At 50.5% G+C, this 26,738-nt stretch overlaps 1 protein-coding gene across 1 annotated transcript in view; it reads right to left on the bottom strand.

Moving 5' to 3' along the window:
* The window catches only part of SUFU (SUFU negative regulator of hedgehog signaling), a gene marked incomplete at its 5' end in the record, with an annotated part of 90,063 nt that overhangs the window by 7,542 nt on the left and 55,783 nt on the right, over positions 1–26,738 (bottom strand). Inside the window, 4 exons of the mRNA XM_081105228.1 lie at positions 7,385–7,523; positions 9,197–9,331; positions 23,495–23,606; positions 25,389–25,542. Coding sequence (XP_080961354.1) covers positions 7,385–7,523; positions 9,197–9,331; positions 23,495–23,606; positions 25,389–25,542 — 540 coding nt within the window. The remainder of the gene's footprint in view (positions 1–7,384; positions 7,524–9,196; positions 9,332–23,494; positions 23,607–25,388; positions 25,543–26,738) is intronic.

The following is a 26,738-nucleotide window of genomic DNA, read 5'->3' as shown; positions in this document are numbered from 1 at the left end:
AGGGCTGAGGTGCCCTTCCCGCCCCGTTCTTCCTCCCAGTTCCGCACAGTGGGACTGGCTGACTTCCTCTCAGGGACTACAGTGACCAGTTCCCAATCCCACGGATCCTCCCACAGGGGTTTTGCTCCTTGCTCCTCCTCCTATTATCCCAGGCCCCCCCCCCCGCCTACCCCCCCCTCCCCTGCCAAGTCCAGGGTTTCTCTACCAGTTATCACCAGTCTGCCTGAGTAGTACAAAAGTCACATTCATATTTTTGGCATTTCCGGGACTTGTTGCCATCTCTTCAAATGCTAGTACAAACATAAGCATACCTAAAACCCAGTTATATTACAATGGCTCCAGTCTGGGGCAGGCTGGCTGATTTCTAGCCCACAAATAACTTGGAGGGAGAGACTTTTCTGCCAGAGGTAAATAGGTCTGGGGCTGAGAGGAGGTGGGGGAGGGCTCACAGGGACTGTGGCCACCCAGTGCGACTCCAAAGAGCTGTTTTACAATAATGAAAAAGATGACGCCACCAACGCTGAGTTCAGTCCTAAGCCGGTTCCTCTGACAAAGGCCTGGAATTGGTGGTGGGGAGGGTGGGTTATGGCGGCTTTTAGTAGAACAACTACCAAGGGTGTAGGGTACCATCTGTCTGTGGACTCATTCTGTACTCTGCTGGCAGAGGGGATGGCAGGACCAAAAAAGGGGACCAACCCTAATTGCTGGTTAATTTTCACTTTTGATGATTTGCTGGTTCCTGCTGGAAACTTCAAATTATTTTAAAGAAACTAAACGAGGTAAAATTATACATGAGATCTGCATGATATTAAGGGTGACATTCCCCGCAAAGGAACACGACAGACTGTCATAGCTCCAGGCACCTAATTTAATTTCCTTTGGGAGTTAAACCTTAGACGCTTGAATTCAACAAAGACCCCGTTCTTTGTATATTTCAGACCTGGAGCTGAGAATGTTAACAGATCTTATCAACAGGACACTGGAGATAGACAGCTATGATGGAGCACTCTCACTGGTAACAGACTCCCCGTTGTGATACAACTGTGGGAAAAGCCTGTGCAATTCTGGGGCTTGGGCTTCTTGAAGCTCATTGGGTCCCCATGGAGTTGCCTGGCTCTGCCACAAATAATAACAGGAACGGTGATGACAATGACAGTGGCAATGACAACACCACCAATAGCAGGAGCAGCGCCTCCTCTGTGTGCCAGGCACTGGGCTTAGTGCTTGACCTGTATTGTTTCATTGGATCTTTATGGCAGTCCTGCAAAGGAGGAAACTATCATCTCCATTTTGCAGACAACCAGGTCAAGAGTCTCCTGGACTTTAAAGGAACAGTGGCCTGCTCTGGATAGTGTTGCCCAGTGGTTACAGCATCAGCCAGCATACCAAAGAGCGGCAGGCTCAATACCCAGTCAAGGGCATGTACTTGGGTTGCAAATTTGATCCTGGCCTGGTCGGGACACATGCGGGAAGCAACCAATCGATGTGTCTCTCTCACATTGATATCCCCCCCCCCTCTCTCTCCTTCCCTTCTACTCTCTCTGTTAAAAAAAAAAAATGGGTGAGGATTAACATAAAAGAAGAGCAATCTGGTCCTAGCCGGTAGATCAGGTGGTTAGAGCATTGTCCTGATACGCCAAGGTTGTGAGTTTGGTACAAGAAGCAACCAATGAATGCATAAATAAATGGGATAACAGATTGATGTCTCTCTCTCTCACTTCCTCTCTCTCTAAAATCAATTAAAAAAGGGGGGGGGGCGGTAATCTGACCTTATGGTAGTAGAGGCTCTTTTTCTATCTGGGGAAGGTAGCCCGATTCTAGAAACCTTATATAATCAATGCCAACACCGCTCTCTCCTCTGATTGGGGAGATGTAGATGACTTTGACCAATGGCCTGGAAAATCAACAATCCCAATCCCAACTAGCTACGTAACACCTGGCGAGTTGCTCAGCTCAAAAGGGCTGTTACCCTGAGGGGCATAGACATACCTGCTCAAAAACCAGGTTGGACATGTCCAGCTGGGGTGGCTCGGTGGTTGAGTGTCGACCTATGAACCAAGAGGTCACTGGTTCGATTTCTGGTCAGGGCACATGCCTGGGTTGAGGGCTTGATCCCCGGTGGGGGGCCTGCAGGATGCAACCAATCCATGTTCCTATCTCTCTATACCTCTCCCTCTTTGTAAAAATCAATAAAAACATTTTAAAAAACCAACAGCCTAGGATGCCCAATTGGAAAGGAAGGCAAACTCATGCCCAAAGATGGTTTCCAAGTGGGACAGCAGGGAAAGTGTCCAGGCTAGCTGGAGAATGCAAACGTAAGGCAACAGTTGCTCTGGTCCAGAAAACAGCAGTATAAATAATGATGATGAGGATGAGGATGAGGATGATGATGAAATTGTAATAGCACTCACTGATGTCTGCACTCACGAAATGCTGGGCATAAAATGTTTGTGTTTGTGCACAAACAGGCCTCGGAGGGAAGAGACACTCTACTGAGAGGGGAAAGCCCCCCAACCAACCTCCCTTGGGAAGTTTTTGAAAATATGAAGACTAGGCCCCATCCAGACCTCCGGAATCAGAATATCCTGGGCAAGGCCAAGGCATGTGCGTTTTATTATTATTATTTTAAAATATATTTTATTAATTTTTTACAGAGGAAGGGAGAGGGATAGAGTTAGAAACATCAATCAGCTGCCTCCTACACACCTCCTACCGGGGATGTGCCTGCAACCAAGGTACATGCCCTTGACCGGAATCGAACCTGGGACCTTTCAGTCCGCAGGCCGACGCTCTATCCACTGAGCCAAACCGGTTAGGGCGGCATGTGGGTTTTAAAAGGTGCTCCAGGAAATCATGGTAGGGGAGTGCCAGAAATACTAAGTTCACAGGGGGACAGAGTTTGGACACAGGCTTAACCAATAGGATGAGTTGGTGGCTGCAGCTCCTTGCCCTCATCACACCCTACCTTTGATCAGGGAGGGGGCTTGGAATCTAGGCCAACAACTTCGTCTAAGTTACTCACACCAGGTACCTTGGGACGGCCTGGCTGGTCGGTGATGAGGGAGGATTGTGAACAGCCGCCCAATTTCCCAGGCCCCAGCAAGTTCCAAAAGAAACTCAAAAAGTGATTGTTTGTCAGTGCCTGCCCTGGGCAGGTCTGGCTATGCTACAGGCAGAAGCCCAGATGCTGCAGATCGGATTCAAATGTCTGTGGTCAATGATATTTCTGAGTCTGCAAATAGTGCTGACAATGCCCACTCCTTCCCCTTGGTATGACAATCCACACTCTGTCCGGGGCCTTGTTTGCATTTCGTAGACACGTTGTTCTTGCTTTCCAACAAGTTTGGATTTCTTCTTCTCTCTCTTCCTTCTCTGAGGGAAGGAAACGTGTTGTTTACAGGGCAGGGCCTGCCAAGGAGCTGCTCTGGCACCCATGATGGCAGTGGAGGAGGCAGGGATGAGGAAGCGGTCCAGTCTGTGTCCCCCTCACTCCAACATACAGACACAAGCCAGAAAACAGCCGAGAGACTCCAGGCTCAGGGGCAGCGTGTGTGGCAGGTAGGGCTGCTGCAGTGGTGGCAGCACGGCAGGCCTCACTCATTTCCTATTCTCAGTGGGTGGTGAGAAGCTGGCTCTGGTGGAGAGGAGGAGGCTCAGACTCCTCCTGCTCTGGCTATTGGTTGGCTGGTGAGGGCACCGTGGGCCATCACATCACCTCATGAAAGGGAGGGTGGTATACTTCCCCAGCACAGTGCCAGGATCTAAACCCTAATGGGTGTACCCTGGACAATGAGGTCACCATGACAGCCGGAGCAAAGGCTTCCGGGGAGAACAGTTGTGGCCAGGTTCACCAGTGGAAGGAGAAACCGTAGAGCCACTGAAGAGGAGCTGCCCAGGGCCTGGGCCAGGGATTACCACGTGTCTTTCACACACATCCAAGTGGGTGGGTAGGGAGGGGAGAGGGCAGGGCTTTTCCTGAGGACAGTGATGAGTCAGAGGAGGAGAGCCCAGCAGTGAGTCCCTAAACCTGGCCTGCAGGGTGGAGCCACTCAGAACAGCTGCAGAGTGTCTTCTCCCAAGCCTGGGACCTCCCATCAGGGCTGGGAGAGAATGGCTGGGAATGGGAGCACCACCTGGGTGAGCTGTCAGACACCACACAGCTGAGAAAGCATTGCAGGGCTTAAAAAAATATTCTCATATTTGGTGATGTGACCCCTACCTAACCTCTGGGGCCGACTTCCTCCCCTTCAGATCAGTCCTGGCTGGGGACGGATGAATGACTTAGCTCTGGGCTGGGCTCCCACTCACAGCACTAACAGCATGGTGATGATAGACTCAAGGGAGAGGGCTTGTTCAAGCCACCGAGACCAAGAATGCTGGGGAAAGGCAGGCAGGAGAGAATGCTGGCAGGCCTCCCCCAGGGTCTGAAGACCTGCCTGCACAGCTCCAGAGTTAGCTGATAGGCTCTACCATCTCGATGAGGGTGAAAACAGCAGATGGTAGGGCAGAGGGAGTCAAGGTGTCCACCTCTGGAAATTGAGGAGCCCAGGAACTGGAGCAGGATTCTGCCTCTCCAACTCCTTCAGGAAGCAGGGCGTGTCCACTGTGCTCACCCTGGGGTCGCCGATGACCCTGCCTTTCTGTGTTGCTGGGGCCTGACTTTCCTGGGGCTGGAGAGACAGGAGAAAAGCAGCATGGAGAACAGGTGCAGGCCCAGATTCCCTCACTTTCTGCCTTTTTCTCTCAGCCTCTCCTTTGTCACTCTCCCCCCATGTGGGGTGTCTTTGCCATGCCTTTTCCCCCAAGAGATAACAGGCCTGGGCTGGTAGCCAGAACAAGGTGCCAAGGCTGGAAATGAAGGCTTCCAAGACTGTTGAAGGCTGATGCAAGAAGTCATCCAGCCCCTCCCAATTCAGCTGGGACCAACAGGAAGGTTCAAGTAGCAGCCAAGAAAACAAAAGTCTGGGTCTCTTGCCCTTGCTGGTGACAAGCCTAATCCCAGGCCTCTAGGAGGTCCTGCAGACTCCCAGGGAGACAGCCAGCCTCATAAGGAGACCTTCAGGCCCACAAGTAATTACAGGCCCAGGTTCCCACAAGCTAGGGAGCTGCCTGTGACCACAGTGGCAAGACCCTAAAGGAAGCAGGCTGGCAGTTAGATGCAGAAAATGCTGACTGCTGGGATGGGGAGGAGGGCTGCTGTGGGTGTTGGTACTATGGCTGAGGACAGGCTGGGGGCAGGGCAGAAGGTTTCCCAGGACTTTCTGGAAAGGGCCTGAGAAACCCCTTGGTAAGTGAGGGTGCGTGCCTGGGGAGTGAGGCCCTAGCCAGCTTTCCTGGGAGCTCCCCTGTGAGTTGGCCCCTGTGGTGGACCACACTAATGAGCCCCTAACACAGGCCTTTGATTAAGCAGCTCCCAGCACAGCAACTTTATTGAAACATGCTGAAGCCAGCGGCTGGTTCCCACTGCGCCCGGTTCCCCAGGCAACAGTGAATGGGAGGGGACCATGTGCATGGGAGTAGCAGAGTCCTAGTGCTCAAGCTCACTGAGGGGCTGCAGGCGAGATGAGGGGAGCGGAGGTGGACTGGAATGCCAGAGCTGGGGATAGGAGGCTTGGGAACTAGGGTTGGGTCCAGAACTTTAGGGGAACTGATGGGCAGCATGGCATCTGCTGAGTCTGTGGGAGCTCAAGGTCCCCACGCTTGTGAGAATTGGAGATGCTGACCACCCCCTCCTCAGGGTAAGAAGATGTTCTTAGGGGAAGGTGGGACTCCAAAAACAGGTTCAGAATTGAGGATATAAAATGTAACGGGGTGGGGGGATTTCTTGTTGAGTTCTGGGAGACCCCTGTCTCTACTTTCCCAAGAAATCGTGCTTGAACCTTCAATATACGCTAATGTTATCTGAGGACATTGCTGCTGAGACCTGTCAGCACTCGGTCATCTACTGGGAATGATGTCCTGTGAACTCTCAGGGGTTGGGGCCTCCTGCATGGTCCCCACCTTTCCCCTCTTTACTGGCTCTGCCCAGGCAAGAGGCCTGCTCCTACCTGCTGTCCGCAGAGGCAGCCTGGGGGCCTGGGACACCACTGGGGGTGAGGTGTGGAGGCCCTTTCCACATGTACTAAGCTAATTTCAAATGTTACACTTCAGAGCTTTTGCTACAGTAACTATCAACACCACATGGACAGAAATTTAATGTTACCAAGAGGGACTTTTAAAATGTATTTATAACTTTATGGTTCAAAGTAATTTTGTTATGAAACAATGTAATAACAACAGTGGAAAAAGGCAAGATAATTTATGGAGCACAATATCCCTAAAGCATCAGCCTCCATTTCTACCTTGGCTGAGTCTGGGGAGTGTGGTTGGTGTCCCTTGTTTGCTGTTTGTTTTAATTAAGGGTTAGTATTTTTGGGGGAGGGGGAAAGAGTGCTGGCCTAAAGGAGGAGAAATTGAGCTGCAAGGCAACACACACATGCAGACAAAAGCATGCCCACATTAACAGTGTGTATGTTTCACAGAACACCCGTCCCCCAGACCGTGTTAAATCCACAAAACCCACACAACTCTCTTCTCCTCTCCTGTAATCTCCCACCTTCACCCACAAACAAGGCAGGTCACTTTTTGATTAGGGTCAGAGTCCCTTTCTTGATACTCCTGAGAGAGGTAAGGTAGAGTGTTCCTCCTCCCGCACGCCCAACAAACGAACAACAGACAAGGATGTTGTTCCTCTACTTTACCTGGACCAGGCCAAGTACCTGTGAGGCCTGAAACAAGGTGGGGTCTGGAAGGAGCCCTATAGCTGTCAGCCCCAGCATCCCCTTTGGCAGTGGCTCTGAAGCTGTGCTCCAGCCAGAAGAGCAAAGGAGAAAAAGGTGTTCTGGCCAAGCCAGCAGGTTTCCGTGCAGAGAAGCTGGGTCTCCATCAGGAGGAATGGGAGAGCCATTAGATGAGGGGAGGGAGAGGCTCTGCCTGCCGAGGCCTGCCCATCCCAGCTCCAGGTCCACATGCCCATTTTCTAGGAATTCTGGTGGGATTTCCACAGGCACTCGAGAGTGGCCCTCACACGTCCCCCCATTCTACTTCACCCTTGGTTTCCCCAGGGTGCAGAGCACATCCCTAAAACCTGGATTTCCATGGCAAACAGAACTACCAATGGCCAGGGCCTAGAGAGTTATCACTCATGTCTCAAGTGATAGGGGAGAGGCCAGGAAGTGCTCCTGGAGCTGACGGGATAGGCAGCAGCAACCACACTCCACACGGCTTCTCATAACCAGCCCTCAGGAAGGGAGCCACCAAGAGCTGCCAAGGGAGGAGAGGGAGGAGACGGGAGCTGGAAGAGCTCATGGAAAGGAGGTGGGAAGAAGAAAAAGAGCCTTCTCACTTGTAACCAGGGTCCATGAGCTGCGTAAGGGTGCTCCTCAGTGGCAAAGGCACCTTCCACTCCCGTGGAGACGAATGTGATGGCCATGTCACCTGTGATACTTTTATATGTAAAGTGCCGTCCATGCAGGAGCCTGCCCCTGGGGGTGGGAACATGAAGACAGTGAGCAGCAGGCCTGGCCAAGGCTCAGGGACTGGAGCTATGCTCCCTGGGACAGGATGCCTGGCACATGCCCTCCTGACTGCCCACCAGTCCAGCGGGGACTGTAACGAAACATGTTCATTTCAACACCTTCCAAGAGAAGCCTCTCACGATTTCTCTCCTGGCATTCTTCCAAAGTGCTCAAAGCTAGCAGAGACACTAGATCAGCATTCAAAGGGCCTGAAGGGGAAGTTGAGTCCACCTCCTTCATGTCCTGGTGAGGCCAGAGGGCAGTTAGCAGTGCATCCAGGGTCATGCCCAGAGCTAAGGTGGGGTGGGTGGGTCACGGCCCCTTTGTTTAGAGGGTGGGGGTGAAGTAGTTCCTAATTTCCCACTCTTGGATGATGGTGGAGTGTCTTCACAGCACAAGCCCTGTGCCCAGAATCTCCCACCTGCTTGTGCACCTCCCATAAGATTTAAATGACTAGCCACAAGGGGAAAAGCCCATTTTTAATTTAAAAAAAGAAAGAAAGAAAAGAAAAGCTGAAGCCAAGTAGGGTCACCCCGAGGGAGCACAGGGAGTCACTGTGAATCCCCGTCTGGAAATACTTCTGGGGGAAGGGCAGGCAGGAGCAACCAGTGGGGCAAAGATGCCACACAGCAAAGGAAGCAGAGCTGCTCTTTGCTTTCTCAGGCTGCCCCAGATTAACCCTTTCATAATCGAAAGGCCCTGAGCCTGGCTCAGAGAGGGAGCTGGGGAGGAAATGCCTAGGGTCCTAGCTGTGGGGAGAGGGGGGACCCTGCCAGCCGCCATTCATCCTGACTACTAGCTATCTTTGCCCTGCTAACCAGGGTGGCTGGCCAAGCCTGTCACCATCCAAGTTCCTCCCCCAGGCTCCAGGGACAGTGTGGAGGGTCCAAACCAGTGCAGATCTGGTTCTAAAGCTCGCATCTTTGGCCAACATACTATACAAACGTTTATGTCACAATAACTTGTTCTTTCCTATGAGAGCAGCAGGAGCTTTTGGGGGTCCTTCTTCCCCTGCCCTTTCTTCCTTGTCACTGTTGTCTGAGTTTTGAGTTATTCTTGTAGCCTCTCCTGCAATAAACAGGGTGGAACCCCTGAGAGCTGTGGAGGAAGCCAGCTGCAACAGATTCAGCCCAGTACAGCATCCCCAAGCAGAGAGCTGAACTCTGGACACAGGGCTGGGTTTCTGGCACTGTGGACAGTAGCAGAAGGGACACAGCTGGGCTTCCTGGCCCCTCGAGGAGTCTGCTGGACTGGACACTGGGTTTGAAGAACTGAGTGTTTTACATGGGAAAAGCAGCAAGCAGGAGAAAGCAGAGCCCAATCCACCAGAGCCCTGCCCTACTACACCAGTGCGATGGGGACCCTGCCACTCCTAACTCTGGGTTTGGGGGAGGCAGGGGCATCTGGGATGCCTTATGTCACTGAATCCCCGCCTAAGGGAACAGGGCCGAGGGACACTTCTCTGGACAAAGGAGAGATCTTCAGCATAGTGGGGGCTACTGGACGGTTCAGAGTCCGCAGGCTCCCCGACTAGTTCTCCTCCCTCCTAGGGCCCCAGACTCCAGCGAGGTGTGGGGGGAGATGGCAAGCACAGGCACGGTGGCTCCTTGAGGCCAAGTTGGGTGCTGTGGGGCTCTCACCTTAGGCAGAGAGGAATGAGGGCTCCTGACTCTTGGTTGAATTTCAGATGTACACTCTCAAGTTGCCGTGTGCGGATCAGCTCATGGGGGATAATGGCTGTGGAGCTGTCGCTTTCCAGGCTGTCTTTGCGGCTCCTGTGAAGCAAGCACAGGAATAAGTTCTGACCACAGGGCGGAACAAGACGGGAGTCTCCCAGGCTGGGATCCTGAACAACGACAATGGCAGTCATTGATGGTAACGATAACAATAGCCACCACTCAATAAGAATCTGCCCAGCCAAGATTTGGAAGCAGCCAAAGTCTCCATAAGTAGATGAGTGGATAAAAAAGCTGTGGTAGATTTATACAATGGAGTACTACTCTCCTGAAAAAAGGAAAAAATATTACCCTTTTGCGACAGCATGGATGGATCTGGAGAACATTATGCTAAGTGAAATAAGCCAGTCAGAGAAAGACAAGTACCATATGATTGCACTCATGTGGACGTTAATGAACAAAAGAACTACCAAGCAAAACAGAGACTGACTCATAGAGAGCAGGCAGACAGCTCTGGGTGGGGAGGGGGTGTTGGGGGGTTGGTGGAGGGACTGAGCAAAAAGGAACAAAAAGAATGAGAACTCATGGACATGGACGACAGTGTGGTGATTGCAGGTGGTGGGGGCAGGCGGAAGTGGAAGAGGGCATAGAAGGGATAAATGGTGATGGATAAAATATTTAAAAATTTTAATTAAAAAAAGAACTTGCCAAGCAATCTTACAACACCCCACGAGGTGGGCATAACTATTCTATTCCTTTACAGATAAGGAACTGAGGATCAGAGAGGGTAAGTAACTTGTCCAGGCTGCACAGCCAGGAAGTGTGAAGCTGGGATGTGGTCACAGATAGATCTGGCTCTGAAGCTCGCATCTTTGGCCAACACACTGTATAAATGTTTATGTCACGGTGACTTGTTTTTCCCTATGACAGCAGCAGGAGCTTCTGGGGTCCTTCTTCTCTGACCCTGGAGCCTCGGACTCCGAGTTCTCTGCGGCTGCTAGAAACCCAGGAGACAGGCTCCAAGAGCTTCCTTCCAGCTGACTCTGAAAGGCTCTAGGCTTACATACTTCTGCTAATGGCCAGGAGCTGCAGTGACATACACATCCTTCGTCTAAGCAGGAAATGATGCAGTCCTCAGCGAGGGGGTGGAAGCCAGGCTCTCAGGAGGCAGACCAGTGAGCCTGGACGGGCTGCAGAGCCCTGTACCAGAGTCTGAGTATGGCCTTGGCCACAGTGAGCTGTCATTGCTGCCTCATACTCCCCCCTGTCCTGCTTTCTACCAGCAGCTTGTCCCACAGCTCAGCCACGAGGTCCCGTTGCAATCTAAGATTTGCTTTTTCAAGTTCAGCTGCCCCTACTGAAACGCCTCAAATCTGCCTCAGCCAGAAATGAGGGTTACCCACTGATCCCATTCAAAAGGCCGGAACCTGGTTTGGGCAGTGAATCTCAGAACAATTCCCTAGTGTCCATCAAAATACTGGGTGAGAAGCTCTAGTTATTTATAATTCAAGTGGCCAAAGCCACCCAGGATGTCTGGGCCTGACAGGCGGAGAGCCAGTGAGGGGCAGGGCCAACCTCCTCACACACTGGAAGGCTGAGCGCTGGGATCTGTGGCCAGTGAGGCAGAGGACCTCCCCAGAGGGAGGTATGAGGTCAGCAGGCAAGAGGCTGGAGGGTGACATGGGCTAATAAAAGCCCCTGAGGTAATGGGGACCTCCCATGAGCTGGGTGGACCCACCCCCGGATGTATGTGACTGCTCTTTCACCGAGCACTCCCTCCCCTTGGTTTCCCAAAGCCAATTCTGAAACTGCCCTTTGCTCTCGCTTCTCCTTTGACAAACCCTTTCACAAGACCTGAGGAGACAAATGCTCTGGTCAGAGGGTCACAGAATTTCAGCACTCGGAGGAAACTCAGGTTGTTTCATCTCCCTCTTTCCTTTACAAAATAGATCCAGGACACAGAGCTGGTCTGCGGCAGGCCAGTGTGGGAGCCTAGGACCTCTGACCAACGCTCTCCCTTATATCCAGCTGCTAGTCCTCCTGCCTCCCTCCCCAGAAAGGAGAGCAACACCGAACACCACCTCCTCCCCAAGCCCAGACAAGGGCGGACTCAGGAGAGCTCTCCTGCCGGAGCCCCTCCTCTGCTCGAGTTAGGAGCCCATAGATTTTCTGAGTCCTTGCATCAAACACCCCAGGGAGATTCTAGCCCAGGGGTGGGCAAACTTTTTGACTCGAGGGCCACAATGGGTTCTTAAACTGGACCGGAGGGCCGGAACAAAAGCATGGATGGAGTGCTTGTGTGAACTAATACATGTTAACACTGCTGCTGGTGAAGGAGCGGAGGGGAGAGCAAGAGAACCCTCCGCTCTTTCGGCTCCGCATGCCGGATAGAACAGCCGAACGGGCCGGATCCGGCCCGCGGGCCGTAGTTTGCCCACGGCTGTTCTAGGCTAACCCTTCTTTTACAGATGAGGAAACTGAGGCTCAGAGAGGTGCGGTGACAAGCCTAAGGTCACAGAGTGAGTTTAAGTGGAAGAGCCAGGGCGTGACTCTTACAATTGCTTCCCTGTGCCACCTCTGACTACTACAGTGCACACTGACTGACATGTCATCCTGCTCCCGAAAGAGGCCGACGCCTGGCTGCCAGGCAGGGCCTCCGAGCCTGCGGGGCCTGCTAGGAGGATCCCGCCTCTGGCACAGGCAAAAATGCTGATGAATAGCAACTGGGAGTGGGGGTGGGAGGCTGGGGGAGAAGAATCAACAGCACACAGGACTAGAGACATCTCAAGCTGGAGGGAAAAATAAATTGTTGAAAGTCAGCTAAAGTCACCTTGGTAACTGCTACAACACACTCACCCTGAACGAGGACATCAAACCCAACTGCAAATAGCTTTAAAGAAATGGAAAAGAACTTAATCATCTGAAGAATTAATGTGACAAGTGCCCACATTTACACCTCCCACCAACCTTCAATCATTTGAAATCGTACTTTAATCTTTTAAGAGAAAAAAAACTGCAGAATGCTGGATGTGCAGTCCTGGAGCTCGGGTATTTCCGGCATGCTGCTTCAATGGAAATGCGGCTGCTCACACACACACGCAGGAGCCCAGCTTTTTGCTGATTTGTTTTTTCTGGACATCGATTCAGAAGCATGAATTATTTGTGTGGGCTGGGTGAGGTATTAAATCTGCAGCCGACACAGGTTTGCAATGTTTTGCATGGTTGTCAGCTTAATCTTAGTCATAAAAAAATAAGTAGTGTGCTCGCCAGCATGGCCTAATTTTTCAGCTGGACTGTTTTCTCCCTGAGTTCCCAGTGGAGGGGAAGGCATAGGTTGGGGGCTGGAAGGGAGAAGGGGTCCCAGGGAGGCATGGTCCACACCCACAGGGACTGCTAGGGATATGGGGCCAGGGGTGAAGGATGACCTACTGCCCCAGGCGGCAGACTGGCTAAAAGCACTGGTTCAGGCAAATGACTTAAACCTCTCCCTAAGCTTCCGTATCCTCTCGATGGAAATAAATAACAATATTCCTTCTTTATAGGATTAAATGAGATGACCCAAGCTACGCACCTAACAGTGTCTGGGATGTATTAGGTGCTCAAAGTATATCTGGAATGCATTATCAGGATGTTAGCGGCTGCCTGTAGAAGTCTATCTACTCCTCCTGCAAGAAGCTGACAGCTTAATACAGACTTGTTTGCCTTTTCCCTGGGCCCATAGTCCATCTGCTTCTGGCCAAGTCAGCCCCCCTTTCTGAGCAAAGGCCTTGCCCTAAGCTTGAGAGAGGGGGCTTCTGAGATGGGGCTTGAAAGGGGTCCTGGCTCCCTGAGCAGACACTGCGGGCCCTGGGAAGGCCCAAGTATAGGCCAATCTAAACCCTTGAGGCCTCTCTCCTGCTGAGGGAGGCACTGGCAAGGCCATCTTCCTTCTATAGAGCACAATCGGCCTTCCTGTAGTTCTCACCCACTCATCGTCAAGATGCCCAGGAAGTTTAATCCACCCTCATGACAGCCTTTCAAATCCCTAAAGCCGCTCTCACTGCCCATCAACAGTTTCTCTTTTCCAGAATTTGTGGCCCCAACTTCCAGTTATATTTTCAAGACAAGGTTCTGGTCTCTTCTGTCCATCCACATCACTCTCCTATGAATTCACTCTAGCTCGTAAAGCCAGAGCATCGTGTCCGGAAGTGAAGGGCTGTGTGTGGAAATAAATATATGATGTGGCCTAACCAGTGCAGATCACAGAGGGACTAGGGGCTTTCTTGTGCAGGATATTTTATTTCTATTAAAACTGTCATCAGATTGTCTATTCCTTGTAACCTAATCGCACTGCCAACTCATACTGCACTCCCCTGTGCTGCACTGAGGCTTTCTCCCACAGGCTGCACTGAGACCTCTTCGCCCCCACCTTGTAGGTCCGTGGAGTTTTTGGAGCTAAAAGCAGAACTCCGCACTGTCTGGCTAGTGTTTTAGGCAGCTCGGATATTCCTGAAAGCGGACTCTGGCATTCATCATATCAGCTTTCCCTTCTGACTTCACATCACTGACAAAGCTGATAAACTGCCACCCGTCTTCTCATCCCAGGCTTTGACTAACAGTGAACAGGACAGGGCCAGGCAAACAGACTGACATCAGTACTCTTGGGTATGCTCACTCAACCAACTATAAACCAACCCAACCATCCCATCACCAAGCCCCTCCCCCTCCTGGATGCTCTGTGGACATTTCTCTGTCTTGCCAACAATGATATCAGAGGACATTCTCAAAATGTCTTACTAAACCCCACCTATAAAAGCTCTACAGTACTTCCTTTGTCTACCAGGTAGAAATAAGTAACTTATTTCTAAAAAGGCAGTGAGGGTGGCCTGGCAGGTCTGACCGTTCATGAGCCCATGCTGACTCTCAGGGATGTTTCCCTTACAGAGTGTTCACAGCCTACTTGCTGAATAATCTAGTCCAGAATTTTCCCCGAGAGTTGACACCAAGCTCACTCGTCTAGAGAGTCAGGATACTTTTTACTTTCAGTCTGCCAACACCTCTCTCCCATTCCCTCCAAGATTTCTGACCTCAGCCTCCTGAATCTCATCTGCCAATTTGCCTGGGATTCTGGGGCACAATACATGTGGACCAGGAGATCTGAAATCATGGCTTCAGCCCTCCTATGCCTGTGTGATCACCTTCCTGATCTGACCACCATTCTTTTTGAGATGGAAGCATAATAGAACTCGAGTAAATTTTGCTTCCTCTCTGCCACTGATGAACTTAACACTGCCCAAAAAGGAGGCCTAGGTTTTCCTTCTTGCTGTTGTTCCAAACAGAAGTACAAAAACTAAAGTCATTTTTGCTGGTCAAAACATTTTTGCAAGACTAAATTCTTGAAAATCAGCTTTTCTTAACCCTGTTCCTTAAAGTCTGTGCTGATATAACATACTTCTCTTTCCAGCTTTTGCTCAAAAATTTTTTTAAAAATTGAGTTATTTAAATGATTTTTTACACATCTATACTGGTCCCTGGAGGTATTCAACCCCCTTTTAATTTTCAAGGGACTATTTACAATAATAATACTAAGAGTTACCTTTTATTGATGCAGGCTATGGTGCAGGTCCTATGCTAAACCCTTTACTTTGATTTCCATAACAACCCTATTATTTTCCCCATTTTACAGATGAACTGAAACTCAGAGACTTAAATAACTAACCCAGGGTCACACACTGAGCGAATACAGGGCTGAGGCGAAATCCCCAGGTTCCTGACGCCAGCGAAGAACATAACCACAATATTACTCCTGACGGACCTCCCAGCCTTCGAGTGGTCTTTCTTCTGGGGGTTTCAAGACCATGAAGGCACATCTATTTTTCCCCTGAACTCTTAAAAGAACTGCTTCCTAGAAAGCCAGGGCAGGGCTTCCCAAAGGGTATTTGATGGAATTTTAATTTAAGAGAAGCTTCTAGAAAAGCAGATGTGGCAAGGGCTGAATGTAATATGCTGCATCTCAGATTAGAGACTCATAAAATGTTGGCATTTTGAAGACTCTGAGGAGGGCTATAGAAAGCAAACAAACTGGTTTCATTTTGTGTGAGTCAGCGTCTTCCAGACCCCTTTTCACTTAACATCCCACAAAACCCCCTGAAAGGCCGTGGAGGCACTCCCCCTGGAGACCACTGACCGGCAGGCACTGCTCTGCCCAACATGCTTTCTCCCAAGGCCCTGTCACGTCTACTCCATCAACCTCTTCGCTGGTCAGAATGAGGTGCACAGACGAGTGTCCCTCATCGTTTCCTTTACGCCCAGACAGACACGCTTAGGAGGCCTGCTGGGTGGTTACACACTACTCAGCCCTCAGCCTGATGCCAGGGAAGCTGAAGTTCCTCTGCATGACCAGGACTTGCCTTGGCACCAACTTTGTGATTTTTTTCCTGAAAAGTGTCATCCTTCCTTTTTCCTGGCTAGGGCAAGCCATAACAGCTACTATTACAGCATTTCTTTGACTTTTTTTTTTTTATATAAAGGTTAAAGGGTCAAATAGTTCTTTAAGTAAGGTTCATTACAGTAGTCAGCAGTCTTCCCACTATCCCCTCCTCAGAAACAACCACTTTCATCTGTTAGCTGATTCTTTTGGTATTTTCCTCAATATTTCTAATATGCTTTATTTCTAATTCCAGGTATTCCCTTTTCAGGCTTTACCTATTGACTTCCCAATATGGAGGATGAGCTTTTAGTACTCTTCCATGGCCCCACCCCACCTTCCCATCTTCCCAAGATAAGTGTTTACATTGTTATACTATACCGAATGCTGTTTACAACTGAGTCATGTAGTATACTATGATTACTCTTTCTTTCTGATGTAATTTTCTATTTTTCTTGGATTTACTGTCTTGGTTTTCAATGTGTTTATCACCAATTGAATCCTAAACTAACTTCCAATGGTCTATAGATTCTCCTAAGATATTCAAATACATCAAGTATTTATCAATATTATCTTCTGAGACATTTTCTCCAGAGAACCCTCCCAAACTGCTCTAGTCTGAACTGGTTGCCTTTTATTTTTGCAGCAAAGCTGTCATCATGGGACCACTCTTCACCTTCACCCTGGGGGCTCCTCTTGTCTCTTGTTGGATCCCATTTCCTGTACCCCATATGTCTCCCCACTCATTTCAATGGGACACATACTCCAGCATCTTTTATTTTTTAGTACTAGAGGTCAGGTGCACAAAATTCATGCACTGGGGGGGGGGGGCGGGGAGGGAGACTGTCCCTCAGCCTAGCCTATACCCTCTCCAATCTAGGACCCCTCGGGGGATGTCCAACTGCCGGTTTAGGCCCGATCCCACATCCCTCTCACAATCCGGGACTGCTGGCTCCCAACTGCTCACCTGCCTGATTGCCCCTAACCGCTTCTGCTTGCCAGCCGGATCACCCCCTAATTCAGCGGTTCTCAACCTGTGGGTCGCGACCCCTTTGGTGTTCGAACGACCCTTTCACAGGGGTCACCTAAGACCATCCTGCATATCAGATATTTACATTACAATTCATAAGAGTAGCAACATTACAGTTATGAAGTAGCAATGAAAATAATTTTATAGTTGGGTCACAACATGAGGAACTGTATTTAAAGGGCCAGAAGGTTGAGAACCACTGCCCTAACCACTCCCCTGCCAGCCTGATCAACGCCTAACTGCTCCCCTGCCGGCCTGATCACCCCCAACTGCCCTCCCCTGTCAGCCTGGTCACCCCCAACTGCCCTCCCCTGCCAGTCTGGTTGCCCCCAACTGCCCTCTCCTGCCAGCCTGGTCGCCCCTAACTGCCCTCCCCTGCAAGCCTGGTTGCCCCTAACTTCCCTCCCCTGCCAGCCTGGTCGCCCCCAACCGCCTTCCCCTGCTGGCCATCTTGTGGCGGCCATCTTGTGATGACATGGGGGTGGCCATCTTGTGTGAGGGCATGATGGTCAATTTGCATATTACCTCTTTATTATATAGGATGTTTCTCTCAGCCAAATGGTCCCCCTCCTCTAACCTACCACCCTCTTGGGTTTCCAGGCAAACTAAAATACCACATTTACTCCATGCATTGGTATGCAGACTTCCAGTTATCTTTTTCCTGGGAGTTGGCAGGCAGTTACCCTCCTTGTATCCTCTTTGACAGGCAGTATCCAGTGGTGAAGAGGCCTGGATCTGGAGTCAACCCAACGTTCAAATCTTGGCTCTGACCCTTATTCCTAGTTTATTGACCCTAGATGAGTTATCTAATACAGCTAAGCCTCCATGCTCTAATTTATAAAATGAGGACAACAGCAGCTAACACACAGGGCCTGGCACATGGCAATGCTCAATAAAAACTGCCTGTTTGGCCACAAAAACCTGTTACCCTAGGATTCCTCCTGTACTGGGAGCACCAAGGGGAGATTTATGAGATAGCTTAGAGGCACACCTTGGTAATTCAGGAATTGATCTAAATCTTCCCATTCATTTCTCCTTTACCACCTGTCTGCATAACACATTCTATATTTACACTTCCCACTGCATAAGGTGACTTTTTACGTATCCCAAAATACCATCTCCTTCCAGTGTCAAGATAAGACTCCTGATTTCTAGTGCTGTATAGTTTACAGTACATGCCCCTGTTCACCCTACCCATACTCTACACACTGACAGAACCTTATCCATTTTTTTCTCCACCGTGGTCTCTTCAGATTGAAAAGTCTTAATTTTTCCACTTTAACCCCAGGGTACTGGTTAGATTCTATCAATGGCAGGAGGCATGGAAATGAGAGGAGCCTAACCACCAAGGCTCCTTTTAGCCACAATCCCAGTCCCATGATAGTGGTGACGTATACACTAGCCACACGACTTGGGGCCTTCTCCTTGGGTTTGCCCAGAGTGGGAACCAGGGCATCAGGGTTGGCAACTATTCAGAAGCGAAGTGGGTTTGGCCCGTTGAGCCCAGCCCAATCTCTGGATTCTGCCTGTAGCCGGGGAGATTATTCCTTTTGCTTTCAGATTGCTGACGAAAGCTCTGAACTTTCCAGAGAAAGAACTGCTTGTAGGCCTGTCTTTAGGGCGGGACTAGAACAGGGTATGAGTGGGGATGAGGGCACCAGCTCACCTCCACAATTACTGTTAAGCAAAAGGCTCAATCATCTGGTCATTCTGAGCAATTCTCTGATGGGGACAAGACCAGGAGCAAAAGGCAGGGCATTGGTAAACCAATAACCAAATGATAAGAAGCAGTCTTTTCACTGTGAATATTCCAAGTATGGAATGTGATAACAGAACAGTGAGACACAGTGTAGCTGAAGACAGAGTGAGAAAACTTACATTAAGATTAAGGGATTCCTTAACTAACCGTCAACTCCTCTGGGCACCAGAGACCTCCATCTCTGCTTGGGTGGGCAAACAGGACCCCTGCTTTCCTGAAGGAGCCCACTCTAGCCAGGGCCCTCGGCTTCCCGTTCTGTGAGACACTGAGTCATTTCCTCTCTCCAGCTCTCACCTTTGAGCCTTCCTTTTCCCTGCTCTGGAGCAGTGACTCACTGCTGAAGTGTTGGGTGACAATGAATATCAAGGATGGGCGATAAAAACACTCCCGACTGTGCAACTTGAGGATGCGGGGATGTATTTTGGACGGGGAATTCAATGGGCTGGCCATGAACTCGAGGCTGGGGAGTCAACAATGAGCACGGCTTCATCTCTTTGGGGAAGTGGAGCAGAGAATGGAGTTTCAAACACATTCACTGAGCTGGATTTGCTGTGAAGCACCTTGTTTTACCCTTTCAAACGTGTATTTCTGAGAAAGGCAAATAAAGGCAGGCACTCAGCACGACACACGTACATCACAGGGTCTGGGTCTGTCTCCTCAGCTCTGCGGGGCCTGGCAGAGACCCTGAGAGCAGGCCTCTTTCTTTCTGGGCTTTTCTCTCCAGTGAAAAAACTATACTTCCCGAGCTTGGGAGGGATGAGGGAAGACAATGTGACAGATGCAGGCTCCGGGCTGGCCACTGCATTGATGCCATAGACCCCTTAGAACAGGGTTACTGAAGATCGCCCTGCGTATAAGCAGCAATAGCAACAGCCCAAGTATTTTCCCAGGTGGAAACTCACCTTCTTTCACCCAGCTCACTGGATGCAAACTAGATATTTTCTTCTCCTAATTAACATTCATGGCTTTGAGGATGAGCAAAACAAAACACATTTTTTCCTAAAGGATGACTCCCTAGTCAGGTTACAAGCTATTCAAGATTCGGGAAGAGAGGCAGCAAGGTCGCCCTACCCAGGAGGTCAAACAAATGGGAGCAGAAACACCCATAAAAGTGGAGAGAAATTTATATGTGGGTATGTGTATCTGTGCTGGAGGGAGGGTGCAGCTGAGAATGTCACAACAGAATTCAAAACTTTAATTCTCTGGGAAATTAAGGCAAAAAGAAGAAGAAGAAGAAAAAAAAAACACCTTAAAAACTATTGGTGCAAGTCCAGACGACCAAGAAACTTGGATCAGCAAGAATGGTTAGTTTGCTTTTTAAAGGTGCCTCAACTACAAAGAGTTTTCCCCACGGCCAGGAACCTGTGTATACACACACACCTGAGTCCCTCTCTGGGAGGATATTGATCCACAGGCTCCCAAAAGGTCCCCCCACCTCAGTCAGGGAGTCGCTGGCAGAGGGAGGGGGAGGTCCTGGGACACTGCTGCAGGTTCCCGGCATCAGAGTAACAGTTAACAGAAAAGCAAACATCTCCACATGATGCACCGGACACTCACATCCTCCGACACACTGTAGGAAGCTGGGCGCTAAGGCCAGACTCCGTAGAGCTGCATGTTTAACCGGCAACCTCAGACAGGGAAGACGCCCAGTGACTTTCCCCCCCAGGTCCGTCTCTAAGCCAGACTCTCCTTAGTGGCACAAAGGAACTATTTCTCATGCTTCCTAAACTCCCTCGGGCAGGCAGTGGGAAGGAAGGTGCCAGCCAAGCCCAAGGAGGCTTTTCTCGACTGATCACCTTGGGGAAAGGCAGATATAAACTCCACGGCAGGAACGCAAGGGTGTGAAATGCTGGAAGGAGCCCCTTTCGGGGAGGGCGGTGGGCGGGGGGCTGGCAAGGGTTAGTGGGAGAGGAGCAGGTTGCCCAGGTGGGTCTGCCTTTCTGGGAAGCAGGAAGTAAGGCCTCAAGGAAGAAAGAAAGAAATCCCTAACCTCTGAGGTGGTGGAGGGGCCACAGATAGGGTTGGTTTTGTTTCTGAGCATGAAGAAAAGGCTGTGTGTCAAAAAGTAGCTCTGGTATAAATGAGCCAATTATGACATAGACACAGCTCGTTATTTCTGGGATTTGGAAGCAGGAGCCTGATGGAATGTCCTCTCCAGGTTAAATATGCAGAGTACGCTTCTAACTCCAGGATTTAGCCTTGCCTTTGATATCATGTGAAAGGTCTCTCTTTGTGCTCCAACTAGTTAGATAAGAGCCACCAGTGAGGGTTACCACCTCAGAGACAGTCTTGTGTGTCCCTCACGGGATCCCCACTCATGGGGTGAGGAAGATCACACTGCATCAATGGCTAATAGCCCGCCATAAGCTCCACCCTGATATAACCGTGAGCAAGTTGCTCATTAGCCTCTCTTACCTCAGTTTCCTCATCTATAAGATTATCTACTTCTTAGAGTGACTATGAGGATGAGCTAAATTCAGATGCTATAAAGCACTTGGAACATCACGTGGCACATACTAGGTGTGACTGAAGTGTTAGTTGCTATTGAGGCATGAAAAGAGCAAGTACCTGATTCCCCAGGTAGGCCAGGGCCCAGCTGCCAATGTCGGGCTCCATCAGCTCCTCTGCACTGTGGCTTCCTCAGGCCTCATTCAGACCCGGGAAGCCCGTGCATCTGAATGCTCCAGCCCAGGGGGCCAGACTAAAGGGAAATCAGACCTGTAGGCACAAGAAGGTCCCTGCTGGCTGCTCCCCCTTCCTCCCAGGGAGGAGCAAACATGGGTGCCAGCACGTTTGGGATTGGCTTTCTCAGTTGCAAGCCATGTGGCTTATCTGAAATGGGGTCAAGTCCCAGAGTGGGAAGCACAATGTTACAACTGTGCTTGCTTATCTGAACCCAGTCCATCATCGTGGATCATGAGATAATAGGGAGCCAGAGTCTTGAGAGACTTGAGGGGTGTGTTGGAAAGTATTCTTGGCAAAGGAGGGGGAACCACTTCTCAACCAATTGTTAACAAATTAGTAGCCGGCACTGAGAACCTCAGAGGAAAGGTCCGATTCCCTCCAAACTGCAGATTCTGGCACTTGGGAGACCTGACAGGGTACCTGAGCTGCAGGAAAGGGAGATACCAGAGGGCTGGCACCTCTGGTCTATTCCTACCCATCTCTATGTAGCTCAGGTCAAAGGGTGGAGGCTGCAGCCTCTGTCTACAGACAGCCCTCGGACCAGATCTGATGCCCACTGCCCAGTCTGAAGGAGCGGTATGTATGCATCTAGAAACCCAAAGACTTGTGCCTCCTTGCAATGTCTGGGGGCCATACCAGCTGGAAGTATGCCCAAGACGGGAAGTGAGACCTCAGACCTCTATCAGCTATACAAGAGGGGCAAGTGGGGTGTCTCCACAGGAGTCCCTGCCCTTCTGCCTAGAAAGCTGAACCTTCCAGAGGTGGAAGAGCCATCTGGGCTAAGACTGTCTGCAAGTTATAGGCAATCTGCTTGAGCCTTTAAGCCTCCAAGTGCCTCCAGGCCTATCACCAGGGCTTGGGGGCCTAGAAGCCAAGCTCAGGGCACAAGGAGTGTGGCCTGGGAAAGGTTCCAGATTCACAGGTGGAGAGGCTCCAGATGCCACACAACCCAGCCTGGCCATCTGCTGCTGCCAAGGGAAGATCAGGGTGCCTCAAGCCAGCTACTTCAGGGTAACTGGCTGGAGAACCTACTGGCTGGAGTTGAAAACTGCTCTGAGGAAGCAGTGGAGGCTTCTCCTGGCACTTGCCAAAGAGCTCAATTCTCATAGCTTCTGCACGGTGAGCCTCCTTTGGCAGGCCTGTCCCCAGAGCAACTCTCTCTGCTCCACAATCTGCTCCCACCAATCAGCATTAACTTTCCTGTTCCATCCCTGTCAGCTCCTTCCCCTACTTGTTACAATTCCAGGGTGCCTTCAGGGTCCATAGCTCATGTTCTTCCTCCTCTGAGAAGCCCTCCCTAACTACTCCTGATCATGCTGACTTGTCTTTTCTGCAGGGTATTAAATCACTACCCCTCCCGGGGCTTGTGGATGAGCATCTGGAGATAGAATAGAAAGAAGTAGCTATTTCTAAAAAATTGCATAGACAGCCAGACTCACACCAATTAGCTAATTAATTAATTTAATTGTTCACGTGTCCCTAAAAGAGTCTGCACCCCAGATGGACCCCTGGATCTTGAGCCTGCCACACAGCAAGTGTGTAATAAAGACTTTTGAGAAGGAGGACAGATTACACTGGTCTTGCAGGAGTAAGCTGCTTCCTTTTTAGTTCAGAGCACAGCAACTTCCTCCCTGGCAGGCCAGGTTCCTGCTCTGGCCTGCCAGCTCCCAGGTATCCCCTGCCAGCAGCTATTCCCTAGAGCTGCCCTGGGACTAAGAGCAGAGGGGGATGCCCAGCTCCAGCCCTACCCACCATTTGTCCCCTCTCAGAGGAAAAGAGGTCAGCAGGAAACGGATCTGACCTTGGGGTGGCCACAGTCTCTCCCAAGGGCTATGGAGGCCCCTGGATAGGCAGCAGAGGCCTGCAAGGGACTTCCCTTCCCTGCCCTGGGCCCCCTGGAAGGCAGGCAGGAAGAAGGGCCTCAGTAGCAGGCGTCCAGTATGGGGCTGGCCAGACAGTGAGGCCCCTGGGGTTGCAGCTATCAGCCGGAGACCAGGCTCCAGGAAGGAAGGAAGGGCAACTCTGGTCGAGGCTGAGATAAGGGGGAGGCGTGCTCAGCACAATGGGCTCCCACAAGGCTGGGAGGCCCCAACTCAGATTTTGCCCCAATTTGGCCTCCCGTCTGCTCACACAGCCCATATAAATATTTACTAATGTTTATATTTCTGCTCCGCTGGGTCCCCTCTGAGGCCCTTTCCTATCTATGACCCACAGATCCGTATTCCCCAGACCCTGGGCCCATCCAGCAAGGGCTATCAGCATTGTTCTCTCTCATGCAAGCCACAGAAACAGGCCCTTCAGGACAAAACTGTCCCCTTGTCCCAGCCCTGGGACATTACTAACAGGTAGCTGTACTAAGCCCCGCTGTGGTAGGGAACTTACGGGGCCCGGTCATGGGTGAGGCCATTCTGTCGCTGAGGGTTGATTGGTGGAAGGACGGGTTTGCTGTTGATCTCAAGTCCTCTCCTCAGGGTCTCCCGGATCTGCTCCGTGTCTGCAACAACACCACTAAGTTGTCTAGTGGTCCTTTGGACTCCCAGCATCCCCGAACCCGGCCCTTGGAACCTGGTTCTGTAGACATGCTGGGGAAAGGCCCCCAGGAAGGCCTCCTGAGCCTGCTCTAGGCATCAGCTGCGAGATCTGAGTGGGTGCAGCGTGAGGACCCAGGGCTGATAAGGCATCATGTTCTCAAGAAACTTTTGGTCTGAAGAGGCCATTCTTGTAGAAGACAAGGGGTGGCCTCCAAGACAGGGCTCTTCTCCACTGTCCTTTCCCTTCCTGAAGTTAGGTGCCAGCTCTAACTTTAACACAGTTCCAGGCAGTGACTCCCAAGACCATCCACAGATTCTGCCCACTGAAATGGGTGCCCGTAAAGGCTGTAAGTGCCCTGCCATGAATGGTAAGGTGTCCCTTACACACATTTCTGGATTTTGAGTGGCCAGCTAGTATGTGGTCCTGCTACTCCTTCCCTGTGGGCTGGGTCAGTGAGATGCTGAGGTCATCTCCCCTTGGCCCAGGTACCCTGCCTCTCCATGAGTCTGGCAAAGGCCAAGAGATGAGAAAGGAGTCCCGGGTGGGATTATTTCTTTGCAAGTTGATTTGCTGGTCTTTGGGTGAAGCCTACTAGTCTGATCCCCTATATTGATATTCTGGCCTAAGTCTTACCTCCACAAACTACAAACACATACAGAAAAGCAAATTAACATCGGCTGCTCAAAGGATGGGCTTGGAGTGGATGATGGAGGTGATTATTAACTTTTCTAATGGTTTGACTTGTTATAGTAGCATGGATTACTTTTGTAATTTAAAAAAATATCCAATGATGGTGAAATTTTGGACAAGATTATGAATTCCTCCTTAAATTACCTCTTTTGTCAAAAGTACTGAATGATTCCAGTAATTGTATATGTTCTCTTGAAACCTCCCATGGGCTTGGCACAGATATTGGGTCAGATATTCGTGTTAGGGTTTTAAGTTGTCCTTCATGGGAAGAAAACCTTTTATAAGTGCTATCACATATGCAGGCATTTTATTCAGGACTATGGGTATCTTATTCTTCAAAAAAATGAAGAAAAATGGAGGAATAGAGAAAAGAAGCAGAAAAAGAAGCTGTATATTTGTAAATGGCTGCTGTTCTTTTGGAGTTAGTATTGGATGCTCTTTGCTAAAAACCACAACTGTTTCTATAGCCAAGACCAACATGATGAGCTTCCAACAAGAGAGCCATATCCTCCTTCTCCATGGCCTCACCTGGAATGTAATGGGCACAGGGTCCCCTGCCCACAGCCCCTAGCACTGTATCTGCAGGACAGTGGGGCAGGGAAGTTTGCAAGCTGGCCTCACACTCAGGCCTCTTTTGTCTAAGGCCTGAGGCCAGAGTGATCCTCGGTCTGGCATGGCTTTCAGGCCAGAGCTGGGCCCTGAGTCAATTCCATGGGTGGCCGATGCTTGTTCTCTTGTACTTGGGTGGACTGTGGCCTTTTCCTGTAACTGTTCTATGGCTTCCACTCACCTCCATGACCTCAGATTGCAAGGGATAAATCTAAAACACAATGGTCACTGCTGGTGGTACATTTGAAATACACACAAAAGGAACAGGAGAAATGGGTCAGCAAAGCTCCCTTAATCCCACCCTGCTGGAAGACTTCACATGCTGTTTAAATCCTGCCAGGAAAGAAACTATTGAAGGGGCTGTTTATGTCAGAGACCCATCCTACAGAGCCGGAAAACCAGGCCTGGGGAAAGAGGAGAAGGAAGGCTGGGTGAGAGCTCCTACCTTTGCCAGAGAGCCGCCGGGGCTGTGTGCCTATGCAGATGCTTCGGCTGTCTTCGTCATCCTCAGGGGGCCGGCTCAGGTCATCCCAGGCACACTTGGCACTGACACCACTTAGATTGGAACCGTCCGTCTCGATGCCTTTATCAACTCTCTCCTGCTTAGAAAGAACCAAAGAGCCAGAGTTCCTTCAGCGAACCGGTGGCCCAAGGTCAACACTGCCTTTCCAGTATTTACTGAGCCCTTGTAGGTGCTGAGCACAGGACAAGTGCTAGAAGAGCAGGATCTCTAGCTATAACACATAGCAGTCTCTGCCAGCCACAGGACTCCTCTAGGGGAACCAGGGATTAGGGGAAGCCAGGAAGAAGAAAAATCCCAAGGGAAGCTTCTCTTCTATCATCAACCTTCAGTAAAAAGATCTTCACACCTGTTTCAAAGCCTCGGCTCTGCTCAACCCATGCAGGCCTGTGTTGCTAATGTGGCAGAACCAGGAACTATTTCCCTAAGGAAAAGCACAGTCCTTCCTCTCCTCCCATCATCCAGGAAGAACCTCCTCAGTTGCTACTACAGAGAACGAGATGGAAGCTGGCACCGGTGGGAGAGGCCAGGACTCAGACCAGCTTCTCCCTGGCTCCACATCTGCAGTTTCCTCTTCCAACAGCAGGGGGAGTGGTCACCGAGAAGCACCACCACAGAGCAGAAGGGCAGGACTTCCTACACTGCTAACCTGTTGGACAAAGGACTCTGGATGAAGTTTATTTCCATTTCTTGGAATGAAATGGATGCCTGGAGGTCAGTGACCATCTGCAGGCCTCACCTGAGGCTCTGCCTTCGTGCAGGCCTTGGCACTGTTGAGTCCAAACACCCTCCAAATGGCCTTGCCAAATGGCCTTGAGGAAGAGTCATGACCAAACACCCCACCGCTGGGGTTTCTGGTAAAACACAGTTTTGTGAGGTTGGGCTTTGGATTAAAGGTCATCTGGAAGGCTCTAATAATCTCGCTCATAAACAACCATGTGGGCCAAAGCTCCTGAGTGAGCCCCTCAATAAGAGTCTGCACGCCCTTCTCTCCAGGCCTCCACAAGCACCATCTGGCTGCTGATGGGCCAGGGAGCCTAACTTGGGAAGCTTACATACTAGTAAGGTCTTTTTTCTTGAGACTAGGCCTTGCTCTGTATGCCTCCCTCTCATCAATCACACTCTCCTCCTTTCCAGTGCTACCACTAGCCTGGGCAAAGTTGGGCTTCTCAGCAGTGACAGGGGCACGCTGATGAAAGGGAGCCGCTCTGTGCTCCAGGCAGAAGCATGTGGGGCCTAGTTTGCTTAGGGTAGAGTCTGACTTTTCCCCTCTCT

This window comes from Myotis nattereri (genome assembly GCF_964212035.1).
Source record: "Myotis nattereri genome assembly, chromosome: 13".
NCBI classification, from domain to species: domain Eukaryota; kingdom Metazoa; phylum Chordata; class Mammalia; order Chiroptera; family Vespertilionidae; genus Myotis; species Myotis nattereri.
The sequence above is the reverse complement of the archived record's forward strand: the minus strand, read 5'-3'. Positions and strand labels throughout refer to the sequence as shown.